The following is an 18083-nucleotide window of genomic DNA, read 5'->3' as shown; positions in this document are numbered from 1 at the left end:
AAAGAATTTTCTTCACTGTGGTTTTCCAACTCTTCCACTCCTGAAAAGTTCTGGTTGTGAGAGAGAAGTCAAGACTTGGGCCAGTGAAGGAAGAGTCACTGAGAAACATCCCATCTTACAGGGTTGGGGGAGAAGTCTTGGTCTAGAGAAGTCTGTGCACTGACTTCAATGAGGAGTGAGAAGTTCTGGAGTCAGGGCCACCCTTTGTTTATTCTAGAGGAAGACTGAGCTTGGGGTGTGGGAAGGAAGACTGAGCTTGGGGTGTGGGAAAGATTTCTCCTGGTGTGTAAAATGTCTCACTTAGGAGATGCTGGGCAGGAGAATCGGAATAAATAAATAAGCATTCTGAAGAATGCAGTTCATGGGATTACAGATGATGGAGAGCACGTGCTCAAAACCACTGCATCTTATGTGAATACATCAAGCCAGATCCCGACCAAACGCACATAGATTTACATACACGGGGCAGCCAGCAGCCAACAGCGACCAACATTTCAGTTCTCTATGCATCTTGGTTGGCTGTACAAGGAGGGATTTATTCTTCGCTTCCTTCCAGTTCTAGCATCCTGATACTGCGAGCAGTTTAGTATGAAACCCTGTTTGAAAGCTGGTCTTGTTCAACAATAGATTGGAGGGGGGGGGTAGTATTTTCACCCTTTGCATTTGTAATTACAATGTTTGTTTTGTGTTTTTGCGGTGCAGACACAGGATGGTGCCCAGACATGTGTGAGTGTTCACAACTGTGTATAGGGTAGGTGGGGAAAGTGTGTAAGACAGAGGCCAAGAACACTTGTCATCTGCTAGGGTGTCTCTACCAGATCCTTTCTGGACATAATGTTTGCTCCGACACAAAAGGGCCAGTGGGCCGGGGCCGGTGCTGGATATGCCCGGTGTGCCTGCTGGGTGTAGGAAGGACGGGGCCGGCGGTAACAAGAATCAATATATATTTACGGCGGGGGCGGGGGGGGGGTGCGCGGAGGCTGCAGGGCGGGGCAGCGCTAATGAGAGCAAGCCCGGCTTGTGGTTGGTTCGGGAAGTCTGGTACCCACAGAGGAGCAGGGAGGGAGGGGATGCGGGCGGGAGGATAAAGCGATGAAGTGTGCTGCGTTACCGCGCGTCAGGCGCCGTTGTGGCTGCCCGAATACGGTGCGTCTCTGACCGAGCCGGCCCAGTCCTCGCGCGTACACTACCGAGCAGCGCGCGCCTCTCGCCGTGGCCCTGGCGGCGGCTACCGCGAGCCGCTGGAGCGCTGCGAGAGCGGGTGGGCGCCCCGGTCCCCCGGCAGGTGCCCGGCGCGCCATGCAGGGCACGTGCGCCCCCCGGCTCTAACCTGCGCGCTGACAGGAGCATGATCTGTGCCCAGGCCGGGGCTGCCAAGGTAAGCGAGCGCCTTGCGGGGACTCTGCCTGCAGCCCCTTCCCCCGCCCTTCTCTGGGCGGCTTCCCCGCCGCTCCCGAGGCCCCGGCAGCGCCCTCCCTCCCCAGGGCCCGGGATCCACCCTCCTCCCCACCCTCTCGCTTCTCCCGCGAGGTTCAATTGTCAGCGTGGGACGTGCCGCCGCCCGGGCCGGGCAGGCATCCCGGGGGGGCGACCCCGGCTTGGGTACGGCAGGCACACCGGGCCCTCCTGCGGGGCACGGAGAGAAACAAAGAAGCCCCCAAGCGGGTTGGTGGCGCCTCCCCCGCCCCCCGGCGCCCTCCCAGCGGCGAGGAGGTGTCAGGGGAGGGGGCGGAGAGACCTACGTAATCCCCCTTCCCAGCCCACACCCACCCCTTGCGAACCAAGGCTCCGAATTTGGGCTTTGCCTCGGGTTCCCTCGTAGACAATTGTGTCCCATGCAATGCCGTGGTTAGCCGAGCGAGTCCCCAGCCCCGCGCGAGCTTGCCAGTGCTCTCTCAGGGGGCGCGGGGCAGGTCGGGGCCGTGCTCCCCTGGGTGGTGGCAGGATGCGCGGTGTGGGTGCTGCTCCAGCGCCTCCCTGTCCCCGGCCGGCAGCACCGCTCAGCCGGGCCTGCCACCTGAGTTTTAGCGGGAGCAGCCCGTTTCGTCGCCTACCGTATTGCGAGCCGCACGCAGGCGGGGAGGGAGCCACTGGGAAAAATGCGCGCGGTCCATTTTTAGCTAGAGGTGCGCTTCCTTCTACCCCTACATTCCCCGGCCGTGACAATGCAGCAAAATCCGAGGGCTCAAACAATGTGGCCCCTCCATCCCCGCTCCGCCAGTGCCTTGTGATCGCTCTGCCGTTTTGACGTCTCGGCCACTTGGCAGATTTGCGGAGTGTGGGTGCGTGGTCTGTCTCTCTGTCTTGCACACAGAGACCATAACTTCCCTGCCCAATTTGAGCGCGTGGGGGGGAGCTGGCAGGGACACAGGCTGCGGAGATGCCCGGCTTCCTGTGGTTCCGGGCACAGAGCGCCCCTGTCTGCATTGAGCTGACACCAGATAGCAAGTGGGGATTTTCCTAGTTGCTGAAGATATTTGACGTTGCTATAGTTTTGTGCTTACTTCTCTTGGGATCTGCAGTGGTGCACAATTCTCCCCCTTGTTTTTATTTTTTTCTCTTTGAAAAGATAACAAGGCTGTGTTCAGCAGAAATGTAAACAGGACGAGCAGCCTAGTTCAAAGACTAAGGGAGGCATCTTCTCTCTTTTCCTGGGATTTAAGCGCGATTTAGGAGGGCAGATGCCCTACCTGAAAAGGCCAGACTTTAAAGACTCAGGCAGTGTCGCGGTCCAAGGCGTCTCAAAGCAGGTGGCCAGATCTGCATTTCTCATCAGCGGACTCGCGCCGGCTGTGGCTATTACGGTAATTCGTTCTAGATCGGGGATTCATTTTGAAAATGTGTGTTTTCCACTAAGAAGGGATTAGAGTCCAAATGCCTACCCTGTGTGTATGAATGTGTGTGCGTGCTTGGAGCAAAAGAGAGTGGCAGAATTCCCTGCTGCCCCTTCCCTCTGTTTGCCGCCTCCTCTGGAATGTGGCATGGGGGGGGGGGGGAGTAGGACTATTTTAGTTCCTAGACCCACAGGCAAATTGAACTTCAGAGTGTTTCATTTAATAAACCATGTTCTGACTAATTCTGGAGTCCCAGTCTAGGGAAGGTTAGCAGCTTTGTGGAATGACAGTTCATTTTGTCTCAGGTAGTTATTTCATGAAGGCAAATTGCCCAAGTTTGTTTAGATTGTGACATTATTGACTTGGTTGGGAGACCACCAATAGGCTGAGCTGGCACAGCCTATTAATGGATCAGTACAGAGAGACTGCAACGCCTGTGACTTGTGTCTGTACCGTCATTTGCTTCCCTTTGCGCTTCTGGCTTTTAAAGAAGGGTGTTTTAAAAAGATCATTTAAGCGTTAGTCTCTGTGATGCCTGCATCAGATATGATTATCAATGCAGGGAGGACTAAAAGGACAGATGTGATTATGGGAGGAGAAGCCTCTGCCATCTCCCCTCCTTATCAGTGAAGTGAGGAAGTTGGACTGGCTGATTTCTGGGGCTCCTTCCAGTTCTAGCATTGTGTGATAATGGTAGAGGAGTAAGAAAAGTTACCAAGTTTATCAAGGCCAATAATTATAGCCCAAATTATACAAACAACAAAGGGACAGATTATAGAATCTATGGTTTGTTTTAACACCTTGCAGTTTGTTTTAACTCTGGCATCTGCATTTTCTTCTAGATGAAATTAACCAATGACTCAAACAGGTCAAATTTGTTTGCTTTTATTCCCTAGGGCAAAAGATTTGGTAGGGTCTGGGGTACCTAGAGGAATACTGGGTAACAGATTTTCTCCTTGTTTGTGGATTAGTTCTTTATTACAGTCTCATCTTTTGTTAAGTAATGGACAATATAGCTTATTTCCAATGATTGATTTTTTTTGTTTGTTTTTAATGAAAGCCTCTAAGTGGCTGTTTCATTGGCAATTGGTAATAGCGTCTGATTTACTTTCCCTGACAGAATTTGATATTGTTCACAAAACTTGCTAGCACTGATGCTCTTTATAGAAATGAGGCAACAATTATGCTAAGGCAAGCAAAGCATTTTCAGGTGCTTGTAGTAATTTCTACAGTTTGGGAGTGGTTGGGGTATTTGGTCATCGATTTATGCTTAACTACTCAATTTTCCACTGTACTCTGCTCATTGTTTTAAAGTTACAATTATAATAACATCCGGGACTAAGGATACCTGCCAGGCGCAATAAAGTATCCCCTCTCCTGTTTCCATAGCCTTCTCCTTCATACCTCTGAGGTAGCTCTTATCATACTGCAGTTGCAGGAGGTATGAAAGGACCACAGCCTCCTTGAATGTGCTGCGAGCACTTTGAGGACAAGGACATTGTTCAATTCATCTCTCATCTCTCTGGCACATTGCACTTCGCCCAGGACAGGGGTATGTTCTCAGGAATGTTGGTTGAGTGCATTTCAGGTCATAACAATGCCCTCTACTCTTTTAGGCAGGAGGTAGGTGGGAATTCTTCCCTTCGTGAGTCAGATGGGCCGATCGGAGGGGTTATGTAAGCCTCTGAGGGAACAGGTGAGCCAGGACTCAAATCTGTGCCTTCCCTCATGCTGCCCCAGAGAAAAGTTTCCCCGGGCTCTCAGGGAGAAATCACGGAGATTGCAAGACTGCCCGCTTGGGTTCTTTCTTACTTGAAAAACCTGGGTTATCTTTTGATAAAATTGATCTGATAGCTGCTTGGTTCTGTCTTGCTGTGGCCTTAAAAGGGAACTTATTCAGCCCCTGAACTCCAGCCCACAATTAGACGGGTGAGGGTGAGCCCCACTCTGCCACTTCCTCTCTAAGATTGGAGCTTGCTCTGATGATGGACTTATCTAGGGAATGCCCCTGGCGGAGAGTTGTTCTGTTGGAATCACATTTAACCTCTGAAATGAGCCAGCAGCTAGACCAGAGACAACCATCATTGCTGGGCCACCAGCCCACTCTGACTGTCTCCTCGCAGTCGGATTTCTACGCCAACAGGTGTGACTTACAGACAGACCCCTTGCTTCCATCCAGTCACCTCCTTACCTTTTCATCCTGAAAAGCAGGACGGGTTACTATTAGGAAACCAGGAAGTTCAAATCCACATGCCTTCCTGTAAGGCAACCCTAAGCATGTTTGACACTCATGGACTTTTAGAGAAAACAGTGTGGAATGTTCCACGCAGCTTTTTTCAAGTCACTTTCCCTCTCTGAGGTTTGATTTCCTCCTCTTTAAAAGTAAGGAGTTGAACCAGGTAATCCAAAAGGTCATGTCTAACGCCGTGATTCTGGGATGGTTTTTGTGGGTTTACTCAATTGAATTAGAGGGAGACAAAGATTAGTATTAATTATAATTATATTAATATTTACACTTATTTATAAACCTAACTTTGCAATATATCTACTAGAAACACTTAAGGCTATGTGTGCTAGCCTCTGGGTTATCTCTGTTAACCATATTGTCCATAAGTAGCTATCACAGTTCTTTCTTATTTGTAAAATTAGATTTACTATATGAAAGGAAAAAATCTGTGGCATTTCTGTTCCCAGTGAGGAGAAAAGTGGATGATCCCCAACTTTTGTATAAAATGTCTGTTAGTTTATGGTTTGATAGTCAAGTTTCGAGGCCCTAGAGTAAAATGTTTTTATTCTCACCATGGAGTGTGTTTCACAGCTGAGTAACCATGGCGGTCAGAAGTGTTCCCTGGGATTCATCTAACAATGTTCCCATTGCCTTCTGGTCCCTCACTTTGCTCTTATTTATTTACTTATTTACTTACTGTTTTGTGTTTCTGCCCCTTCTTGAGTTCGGCTGATGTCCTGCCTCAGCCATAACACATTGGGGGCTGGTAGCTCTGCCCACTCACCCTTACCCCATCCCACTGGATGCAGGCAGGCGTCTCATAATCTTCCATCTGTCTCAACACTTTCTATCTTCTTAAACTTTTTTTTAAAGATTTTATTTATTTGTTTGACAGACAGAGACCACAAGTAGGCAGAGAGGCAAGCAGAGAGAGAGAGAGAGGGAAGCAGGCCCCCACGCTGAGCAGAGAGCCCCATGAGGGGCTCCATCCTAGGACTCTGGGATCATAACCCCAGCCAAAGGAAGAGGCTTAACCCACTGAGCCACCCAGGCGCCCCTCTATTTTCTTCATAACTGTTGCTTCTCAAGTTAAGATACAATGAGGTTTAGAGGCAGACTAGCTCATCTGATGATTTTGTTGGACATCAACATGGACTTTCTAATCACTGGGCATTTGTCCTAAAGCCTCCTTCAACACTTTAGGAAACAAAGCAGTATGTTGGTGATTTATATGTCCCATATCATAATATTTGGATGTATGGGCATTTATTGGTAAGTGGTTGTCATGTTCTGTGACATGGGCATTGTAGAGAAAATGATAAGCAGTCCATGCACGATGACAATAATGTCACTGCTTATGGGCAGGGTATCACCAAGGCCACTGAGCACCCTGGTCACTAGACAATGACATCTGGATTCCCCATAGCAACCAGGAGTTGTGCCCTGTTCACACTCTTCCTGATTTGTTGGCCCAAAACTTGATGTACACAGAGGATTGATAAATAAGGATGTACTGTACAGACAGGCTATTCTGGTGTTACCCAGTATCTGTTGCCTTGCAGTATTTTGGGGAGAATTCAGTGTATGGAACTTAAGCTGGTGTTGTTGGGGTGGGGGGTGCTGGAAAAGGACGCCATCTGTGCCCATAATGACGAATGCCATCATGGAGACTTCACTCGGGGTCCCTTTTATATATTTAGTGAAGCAGATTTTCCCTTTCACACTTTCTAGATCTATTTGGATTGAACAGATGTCAGGGAAATATCATGTGTGTGGAAGGGAAAAAAAGAAGACCAGAATTCACATCCATGGCCAGCGATTGTGATTCAATTAGTTTGTCCTTAAACTGACACTCATTTAACTTTTGTACACATGTTCCCTGCTTTTGCTTTCGGGGTTTAAGTCATGACAGTTTGAGAAACAGAAGTCTCAGTCCTGCAATTCAGAGGTTCAGGTTAAGGGGAGACTAGGGTTGGACACATTAGACCTCGCTTGCTTGCTGTCCGCAGCCACAGCAGCCGTCCATCATGGTCCCTCCTGCAACACACTGACCAGCCAGAAAACCACAGGATGTGATCGATAGGTGTTTACTCTTAAAAGAACTTCTCTTTTAAAGTGTTGTTATTCTTAATTCCTTTTACCATCAAAATGTAAGACTACTCAGTTAACAAAATCGTCCCCTCTATTTTGTGCCTAAGTAATTTTTGTGGAAATGAGCTTTCTGAAGTTGAGAAAGAAGTAGTTTTGAGGGTCACCCCTGTCCCTGACAAGACAAAGGACTGGCTTATAAAGGGACTGATGGGAACAAACAGTTGACACAGAAACATGCTGTGATAGGGGACATTTCAGATGCCTCTCCAGACTCCACACCCCTCCCAGCTGGTCAGTGTTCTGTTCCCTCTTACAGAACACACCTGGATAAAGTGGTCCACGCTGGCTTTCTTTAGTCCCCCTGTGTGAGCCTGTGAAAATGTATTTTATTGTGTAATGTTTAATTGACGCTAACAAGATGTTTAACATATCTGTGAATTATGAAGAAAATAAAAAAAAAAAATACCAGCCAGCCGTGTAGCCTGAGACCAGAATACTGTGGGTTCATTGGAAGCACCATGTGTGCTCCTGCTTCGTCTCTCTGTCAACCTCGCAGAGCACCCATTCAAGCTCTAGTCCCCACCCTTCCTTCCCACTGTCTCCATGATGGTCACTGGCAGTGTCTGCTTATCCAGTACCAGGCCAGCTCCCATCTGAGTGCCGCTGATCACACCCTAGGGTCCGTTTTCTCTGTCCTGAGACCTTTGCTTCTAGGACAACAGATTCTCCTGGCTTCCTACTGTGTCCCTGGATCTCTTTGTTAGGCTCTCTTGATGGTCCCTGATTTTTTTATCCCTACATGATGGAATTCTCTAGGGCTTGGCTCTCACATCTCTTCTTACCTATATTTCTGCCTTTGGTCTCAATACAGCTTTTATGCCAATGATCATCAAGTCTATCTCAGTGGTCCTGGCTCACCTTAGAATGCTACCACTGGCATCTCCCTGAATGCCATGCAATCTAAAATTTGTCTGTGCAAAACACAAACCCCAATTTTCACTCCTCAAAGCTGCCTTCCCTTTGGAGCTCTCCATCTGTGTAAAGGGACACCTCTGTTCTTCTGTTGCTCAGGCCGAATGCCTTTGATCCCCTGACTTGTGTCTCTCTTCTAATCCGGCTTTTTGCAAATGGCAGTCCCTTCTTCTCACCACGTCTGGCCAGCATAACCAGACTTATCTCAGCCACCATTATCTCTCAGCTTCTGCACGGATGCCCAACCAGTCTCCTGCATGCCCTGCCCATCTGCAATCTGTTCTCTGTACGGCAGCCCAAATGATCATTCATTCGTTCACCAAATATTGACTCAATGTCTGCTATGTGTCAGGCATTATTTTAGGTGTTGGCATGCAGCATAAATACAACACAGAACAGTCAGAAATCTCTGTTATTTTTTTGCCCACAGTCTTTGATGGTTCCATCCCTCTGAAAATGAAATCCAAACTTCCTGTTTGGCCAACAGCCCCTTTATAACTGGGGCTCCCACTCCTGCTGTACCAGGCCCATGTCCCCAACCTCCTTAACCTTCCTTAACCAAGCCACTCACACTCTCATCTCCCATGCTGTTCCCTTAACCTGGAAGGGATGCGTGTGCAGGGGGAGGGGAGGCTTCTCCCAGGTATGTGCAAGCTTGACTCTCGGTTGATGACATATCACTTCTTCAGAAAGGCTTTCCCTGACCACCCATGTATACACTGCCTTCTCTTCCATCTCCCTGCTTTCTTTTTCTTCACATTTCTTGACACCACTTGATTTGTGGTGTATTTGCTTCCTTATGCGTCCATTGTCTTGTCTCCCATTCTGTCTTGTAAATGCCTTAGACCAGGGACTCGTTTATTTGTCCAGTGTCTGGAACAGTGCCTGGAACATAGTAGCCACACTCTTTTATTTTTTTAAATTTAATTGAATTTCATGTAAATTCAGTTAATTAATGTATGCTTCATATTAGTTTCAGAGGCAGAGGTCAGTGATTTTTCAGTTGTATATAACATCCAGTACTCATTACCTCATGTGCCCTCCTTAATGACCATCACCCAGTTACCCCATGCCCCACTCACTTCTCCTTCAGCAACCCTCAATTTGTTTCCTAGCGTTAAGAGTCTCTTATGCTTTGTCTCCCTCTCTGATTTCGTCTTTTATTTTTACCCTCCCTTCCCCTATGTTTTGTTTTTAAATTCCACATAGAGCAAAATCATATGATAATTATCTTTTTCTGATTGACTTATTTCACTTAGCATAATACCCTCCAGTTCCATCGACATTGTTGCAAATGGTAAGATTTCATCCTTTTTTAGTGGCTGAGTAATATTCCATTGTATATATGAATCACATCTTCTTTATCAATTCATCTGTCGATGGACATCTGGGCTCTTTCCATAGTTTGGCTATTGTGGACATTGCTGCTATAAACACTGGGGTGCAAATGCCCCTTTGGTTCACTACATCTGAATCTTTGGGGTAAATACCCAGTGGTGCAATTGCTGGGTCATGGGGTAGCTCTATTTTCAAATTTTTGAGGAACCTCCATGCTGTTTTCCAGAGTGGTTACACCAGCTTGCATTCCCACCAACAGTGTAGGAGGAGGGTTCTCCTTTCTCTGCATCCTTGCCAAAACCTGTTGTCTCCTGATTTGTTGATTTTAGCCATTCTGACTGATGTGCAGTGGTGTGTCCTTGTGGTTTTGATTTGTATTCTGAGTGATGTTGGGCACAGAATAAAATCTTTTCAGAATCTGTGGGGTTAGAGTTTGGATGGTATTTTCAGGTCTCTGGATCCTCCAATAAGTGATTTCCATAAATGATTTCCCCTACTCCAAAAGGTGGGAGTTGAGTTCTTCATTACTGCCTGGGTATTTTTTTTAAAGATTTTATTTATTTATTTGACAGACAGAGATCATAATTAGGCAGAGAGGCAGGAAGGGAAGAAGGCTCCCTGCTGAGCAGAGAGCCCGATGCGGGGCTCGATCCCAGGACCCTGGGATCATGACCTGAGCAGAAGGCAGAGGCTTTAACCCAGGCGCCCCATACTGCCTGGGTATTGTGTTGGTACTCAATTTCTGTGTTACTAATCCAGGCTGGCATTCTCTCATGGTTAAAGCTTGTCTTTGCTTCCTCCTCACCCCAGGGGCAAGTAGCTGTTGGTCACTCCATTGTCCTCAAATTTGAGTAATTTATTTGTTGTTATTAGGACTAGATAAAACTCTCTGCCCTCTGGTCTCTGCCTCCTCTGGTCCACACTGATTTTTTTTTTTTTTTTCATCTCATATGTTGTTCCTGTGTTTAAAACCATCAGGAGCCCCTAATGTCTACACAAGAAAGAGCCCATTCCCCAGGCTGGTCTTGCAAGTCTGTGGGTGGTGTCCAGCCATGTCCCAGGATTTCCTGTTGACCTCTCCTGCAGCCCACTGGAACTTCTTTTCATTTCTCCAAACATACTTTCCATTTTCCTGTAATGATGTACCTTCTTCCTTACACTGTGTTCTAATCTCAGTTTCCCTAGCCCTCTATAAATTTACCTGTTTTTAAGATCTCGCTTAACTCTTATGTCCTGAGTTTTCCAGTGGATAGAACTCTCCCTGCACTGACTTCCCATGCGATGGGGATCACTGTATGCTCGCTATTGACTCTCCCGCATTTCAGCCTCCTTACTCAATGATGGGCTCCCCAAGGTTAAGGACCATGTCCTGTTTATCTTAGTATCCTGAAAATACTTGTCCTGGTATCTGCCATTGCAGATATGTCTCTGAATGTTAAATGAATGAGTGCCCCGAGGAACAATCTGAGTTGAGAAGGTCTGTATTGTATTGCTTCTAGAATGGCTTTCTGCACAATGTATGCATCCATGAAATGCATATCATAACACTAAGTGGAAATTTGGAAGAGGTGAACTCCACAAGGACAAGAATTTCTATCCTGCTTTTTTCATCGATTTTCCTAAGTGCTGAGAATAGCGCCCAGGAACAGAACTCACTATTTAAAGGCTGAATGCAGTTTATAGCTGGACCATATCTTCAATTTTTAATATCCTTGTATATAAAAGAGTAAGCCCGAGGACAGGTGAGACTTTCCCAAGATCACGCAGTATAAGACATGGAACCTGTCTTCTCCCTGCTGTCCTGCCCAGTCATGAATAGAAGAATGCCTGATAACTTTTCCTAAAGTGACTTTTTTTTTTTTTTAAGATTGTATTTATTTATTTGACAGAGAGAGAGGGAACACAAGCAGGGGGAGTGGGAGAGGGAAAAGCAGGCTTCCCGCCGAGCCTTTGTGGGGCTCCATCCGAGGACCCCTGGATCATGACCTGAGCTGAAGGCAGATGCTTAATGACAGAAACACCCAGGCGCTGCCCCCCCAAAGGGAGGTTCACAGTGTTACCTTCTTACCAATGTCTGAGTGACTTCCTTCTTCAGAAGAAACCTGACTTTTTAGATCTTCTGAAAGAAGCCATAGAGAAGAAATTGCAGAATGTCAAAAGACTCAGACCCCAGGCAATAGGAAACAAGATTTGTATGTTACCATTCTGCTTGTGTGGTGCATTCATTTTTGGAAATGCCTGACAGATCTGGCCCCTTGGCTCTGCTGGGCCATGTTTGGGGACTTTGTGTAAACCTGGTGTCTACTTGAAAGAATGAGATAGTCAGTGTTTCTTAAATCCACTCTGATTCAAAAACAATTCACAATAAAGTATCTGGTTAAATTTCACCAGGGAATTTTATTGCAATGCTGTTCTCTGTCTTCATGACAACTTTGAGTAGCAAGCTAGCACAATTTTTGATGAAATATCTCTCACAAGAACTTTGCAAACATTCTCCACCCTTTTGTTACAAGTAAGTAAAAGGCATCTGTCTGGGAAACATACATTCAGGTCCTGGTGTGACATCCTTGGGAAAATAGTTGGAAGTCACTAATTGCTATTTTCGGCTTTTTTCCCAGGAGAGAAGAAAAAATATCACTATATATATACAGAAAAGGCTTTAAGCTTCTAATGAAAAATTTGACCTAGGGACTACTGGATCACAAACCAAAATAAAAATGCATTGTGTGTATGTATACACACACATCTATGTACAGATAATATGGAAATATATATAAAATGTATAAATACTGTATATAAACTTTTAAAGTTCTGATTAATCATTTTCAAGTAATTTTCAATTGTTTTATTCACCTAGAAGACATTTCTTGAGTTTCCATTATATGACAAGCATTTGTTTTTGTGCGGGATTTTTACCTCTAGACAAAAATCTACTTGAGTTTAAGGCAAAATTGTGCAAAAAATACAGCAGAATAAAATCCCTGCAGTGGAGAAACATTTCGGTTGAGAAAGCAAATCGAAAGAGTTGTATCTTTTAAGAGTGATTTTTAAAAAGAGTTTTAATTTTTTTAAAGATTTATAATTTTTAATTAATTAGTCTTTATACCCACCATGGAGCTTGAACTCACAACCCCGAGATTTACAGTTATATATTCCACTGACTGAACCAGGCCCCCAGGGGTGACTGTTTTATTTCCACACAGCTAATGGAGCGTCTGTTATATACCAGACACTGGGCTGGGGCCTAGGTTATCCTGGTGAATGGGTATGCCAGAGTCCTTGTCACAGAGCTGAGGGTGAGGCCTTCAAGTTCACCATCTTGCTTCTGAGAATATCCTCACGGTTTGGTCATTACGTAGAACATCACCCTTGTCAGGGACTTAGAAATCATTGTGCTGTTCTTCAGTTAAACTTAATTTTACCACATCGAATGCTTCTGTACTTGATCTGGACCTTCAGGTCCATTGCTTGAGAACCCAGGGCTGTAGAATCCTGTTCCCTCGTGACTCAAAACTTTGTCACAAATGGTATTTTTCCCCAATGATCTAGAGAATCTTCGGGAGCAGGAGGTACTTTTTAATCTAAATATTTTATAGAGACGTCCATGAACATCTGTGTCGAGGGATATTCTGTAGCTCAGACAAGCTACCTGCTCAGGACCCATAGGCTTCCAGGATCAGGCGAGGTGAATGGCCGGGTTTGGTGCACATTGTTAGAAGGTGGAGGAGGCCTGGGATGAAGACCGCACTCGACGCGGGGCCTCCCACTGCTGGGAGTGGGGAAGGGAGGCAGGAGGACGGATGGTCAGATTCTCCTCTCCAGAGGTCTGCATCCTGCTCTGGGTTAAATGGCATTTATCGTGCTAACCTAGGGTATTTTTTTTTAGCTTCTAGAGAAAGTATTGAATGAACCATTTCAGCTATTTAGAGAAAGTTGAGGGGTTATAGCAAGAGAAATAAAACACATCTAAACCAAGCTGTGAGAGTAATGGGGGAGGGTAGGAATTAGGTGTCAGAAGTGTCACACTTCCAAAGAAGGAAAGGAAGGTCATTCTGGGGTCCTGACCCCTCCCTGTTTCAAGCGCTCACTGGTCTCAGTTGAATCATGTAAACGATGTACTATTTTTATCAAAACATTAAACTTCGTGGCAGGAATTTTTTCATGATTGTAAGAGCCCATGCCTTTGAAATTTCATTTCAGAGGCAGAGTGAATGGCTTTGTTTTTTCCATTTAGCACATCTTGGTATGAATTTGCAGATGGCTTTTGAGGGATCCACATATTTTATTTTTCAAATCTATTTTTTCCAAGTGCCATTAGCAGGTGGAACTCATGACTTCCGGTATTTTTCAGGCAATGAGCTCAGTGAGGTTTGAAAATTAGCTAAGCCATTTATAGATTCATAGAATGCTGGCTAGGGAAGGCACCCAAGCTATGTCCCACTTAACCCTCTCAGGGTCTCCACAATAAGACAGCCATCTCCCAGGGTCACAGCCTCTGCATTTGTGAGACCTAGGATGAGAAGTTGTCTCTGGTCTCCTGGCTTGACCCTTTGCAGCACCATTTGCTAGCTCCCTTTACGTTTGGGCAGGAAGCTTTTATATCCTTGGAGTCCAGGCAAATAATGGGTTTCAGGGTTGGGGGAGAAGGAAAGCTGCCGGCAGGGGATGGTGAGTCTGGACCTGTGTTGGTGGCTACTTAGTTTCAAGCCAATTGCTGACATGTGCGAACGTGTTGCTAGTTCTGATTTTTCTAAGAAAACCACAAGACTGAATATTTAAGAGAATTTTAGTTTTTTAAGATTTTTTTTTCCCATTTGCTCAATTTAATAATATGGCAATACTCAGTGAGCCAGACTGGCATAACTGAAAGCCTCTAATTTGCAACTTTTGCTCTAGAGAAACTGTGCTTTGAGGATTTCTAGGATGGAAAGCAAGGCCCATGAGCATGGCTTCAAATAGCCGAAATCGGAAATATGACTCAGAGAGGTGCTCTGAGTCCAGGATGAGAACAAGTGGGCAGAAGATTTTGATTCATTAGTAATAAGGATTTTCTGAAAGAGAATTACTTGAAAACAGTGAGGCATCCTTGTGCCAGTGTCCCACTGAGCAGGGGCACTGGGCCCTTTGTTGGGATGCTGGGTGGAGGCCTGGGGTGCTGTACCTTCCATTACACTCTCCATGACAAGCTGTAAGGCTGCCCTACCTGGTTTGGCTTTCTACCTGGGAGCTTCCTACCACCTCAGTGCACCATGGGAGAAGGGCCAAAACTGTCAGGGTGAAACCCTATACAGTTGGCCCTTGCACGGCGTAGGGGGAGAGGGGAGCCAATCCGACATGCAGTTGAAAATCTAAGTATAACTTTTGACTCTTCAAAAAACATAAGCACTAACAGCCTACTGTTGACGAGAGGCCTTACCAAGAACACGGTCGATTAACACATATTCTGTATATTATATGCATTACATGCTGTATTCTTACAATAAAGTAAGCTAGAGAAAAGACAATATTATTAAGAAAATCATAAGAGAAAATACTGACTGACAGTACTGTACTGTATCTACTGGAAAAAAAATCCAGGTATAAATGGACCCGCACGGTTACGTGTGTCGTTCAGGGGTCAATGGTGGAATTTGTTCTCACTTTCTTCTTTTTTGAGTAAAACCCCACCAGCTTGATTCCTTCTCCCACTGAGGGATTACTTCTCATCTTCCTCTCTAATTGCTGATTTCTCCTGTCTATAAAGCCCTGTGCAAGGCTTCTTCACCACTAGGAAAATTCCTCTTTTCTTGATTTTTGCTCTACCACCTTACAGATTTTATTTTGAAAATGCAGCATGTATATATCATTATGCAAGGGCCTGTGAACTAGGGTTAGCCTGCCTCCAGTTTTTGTAGTTTTGTTGGAACATGGTCACACCCGTAATTTGCATGTGATCTAGGGCTGCTTTCCAGCTGTGGTGGTAGCTGATTAGCGAAGGCAGAGACCCTAAGGCCAGAAAACCTAAAATATTTACTAACTGGCCCTTTAAGAAAAGGTTTCCTGACTCTTGATTCAATCAGATAGATAGCTTGAGAATAAAACCAGGTATAAAGAATAAAATAACAACCACCATTAATGCAATGACCATGTATTGTTATATTAATGCGTTTCCTCTGGGCATCTGTAATACCAAAATCACACCATAAATACACATTCAGTGCATTTAATAGTATCTCGAATGCATTCTCTTTGCAGTCTTTGATGTTTATGTGTTATTTTAATTGACTGTATAATAATCTATATACCCTTCCATCTCTATGTATCTATCTATTATGGTCATTTTTATTGTGGCACTTTGCAGTATGCTTTCCATATAAAATTTTATTTAATCCTTCTAAAATTATGTAGGAAATATGACTAACTCCATTTTACAGATGGGAACCTTGAGGTGGAAAGTGTTTCTGAGACTTGACCAGCTCACATCACTAGCCTATCTTATCCCAACCGTGCCTTTTCAGCCATTCACCTGTTACTGGGCATTGCACTTAAATTTACCTTATTTTGTTTATTTGTTTAGTGAGGGAGGGTATATCTTAGAAATACTGCTTTGATGAATACCAATGCATACAAATCATTGACTGAATTTCTCATCACTTCCTTAGAAACGGCTCCCCAAAGCAGAACAGATCAATCCTGAAATTACATTGTGGTTTCCTAATAGGCTGACAAATTGCTTTTGGAAAAGTTGTAACAATGTATACCACACACTAATGCTCCATAAGGGTGCTCCCTACTGAGTGCTATGATTTAGCCATTCTGTTTTTGCCCTTTCATCATCCAAAGAGGGATACTGGAGGCTGACACTTTGCAGGGAACTGTGGCCAAGTGACTCCTCTGATGGTGACTTCTGGGAAAGATGTTTTCTGGATAAAAAAGGACAGGCTCGACTACCACCAATATTTCCCTTTCTTGTGACCAAGGATGGGAAGCTTTAGGCTAAGAATGGCAGGAGGAGAGAAAGATGGCCTGGGGGCCTGAGACCCTGGGGCACTATTTGGGAAAAATACCGCTATATGGTAAAGCACCCAATTTATTAGTTTTCTGATAGGCAGGCAGAGACAACCCCATCCAGGGCTGTTTCTGACACTTGCCAATGAAAAGACAAAGAGATGTGAAGCTCTGATTTGGCAAATTCTCTGTACCCGTGTTTTGCCAACACCCTCCCTGGGCAAGGTCTTTGTCTCTTTCCAACTTGTATGCAGTCTTTATATATCATAGATATTAACTCTATCATATATGATGTGATTATAATGTGTCTACCAATTTTATTTATGATGTTCTATTGGTTAAGGTGGTGATCTTTAGAGGTCCCCATCAAAAGGTACAATTTGTCTTCACAGTTTGTAATGGGGGCAAATTCCTATTTCCCAATAACCTTGCACTTAATTCTTTGATCATCCAATAAATCTTTCCCTGGATCCATTGTTACATTGGGGAGTGCAAATTGGTGACATTACCATGAAATAATTCCTTCCACATTTATTAGTTGTCATTCTTCCATGAGAAAGAGCTTTCTCTTTCTTCTGTTCTCTTCTTTTTTGGGGAAGAGAGGAATCCCTGGGTTCTCATAAATTTTCATTTACTCTTTGTGATACAATCAATTGTTGTCATTTTTTTATGCTCGAATTAACCCAGTTTTGGCCAGTGGGAGCCTTTTATGCTTTTCTAGCACAAGAAATTGAATGCTTATATTTCTTTGTTATTTCCTGCCCTGCTTTTCTCCCTCCTCCTTTCTTCCCTCTCCCTCCTTCCTCCATTCCTCCCTCTTCCCTCCCTTCCTTCTCTTTCATTGGAGTGGGATGTGTTCATAACATGGGCCAGAACCAGAGCTGTATTAAGTAAAAATGGTAAGCGGAAGTCTTCTTATCTTATTCTTGTCCTTAATTAAATTGGATTTCGTTTTTCACTATTAAATGGTATAGGCTGTTTATTTCAGTTAAAAAAAGAAGTTAGTGTTCCTCTATTCCTAATTTAGAATGTGTTTTAATCATGGTGTAAACGCAGAATTTGGGGGAATTTACAAAGGTCAGCTAGTGCATTTTTTCCTTTGACCTAATGAAATGATCCATTGCGTTACTATATTTCCTAATAGTTAACTATTTGTATTGTCTTCAAATTCACCCAAACTGAACGTATTTTATTTTTTTAATTCTGTGTTGATTCAGTATGCTTAGTTTTATATATATAAACGTAATAATATCTTTATTTAAAGCTAAATATAAACTATATATAAATGGATTTATATATAACTCTGTATAAAAGAAGCAATAAGATTAGTCTACATTTTTATTATGCTATATATTTGAAATTTGCAAAAATGTATTAGGAAACTGTTGTTTTAGTCCTCCCAAAAATGAATGTGATGTTAGGAATATTATTTCCTGGAATTCAGATAGGATTTATTTGGAAAATCTTCTTGAGCTTTATGCTTTTTTCAGGCAACATGATAAATTAACTCATTAATCTCATAGTTATTGGTTTATTTAGAGTTTCTACCTCTACTTGAGACAAATAATTTTTTTTTCCTAGAAAGTTATCTATTTGCCTAAATTGAAATTAATTTTTTTTTGTAAATTTTAATT

General features: G+C 44.3%; 1 protein-coding gene across 4 annotated transcripts in view; it reads left to right on the top strand.

The window, feature by feature from the left end:
- The first annotated feature begins 1099 nt into the window (after nt 1-1099).
- HECW1 (HECT, C2 and WW domain containing E3 ubiquitin protein ligase 1) overlaps nt 1100-18083 on the top strand; it is a 469612-nt gene continuing 452628 nt past the window's right edge. Inside the window, exon 1 of one of the 4 annotated variants that reach the window (XM_082691734.1) lies at nt 1100-1378. In XM_082691734.1, the coding sequence (XP_082547860.1) occupies nt 1349-1378 (30 nt within the window). In that variant the 5' untranslated portion in view covers nt 1100-1348. Of the gene's footprint in view, nt 1379-2716; nt 2805-18083 lie in introns of those variants that run through there. The other 3 variants (XM_082691733.1, XM_082691731.1, XM_082691732.1) reach the window with 3 other exon arrangements.

The sequence above is a fragment of the Mustela nivalis genome (genome assembly GCF_964662115.1).
Source record: "Mustela nivalis genome assembly, chromosome: 12".
In the NCBI taxonomy this organism is placed as follows: Eukaryota; Metazoa; Chordata; class Mammalia; order Carnivora; family Mustelidae; genus Mustela; species Mustela nivalis.
This window is presented reverse-complemented; position numbering and strand designations above follow the sequence as displayed.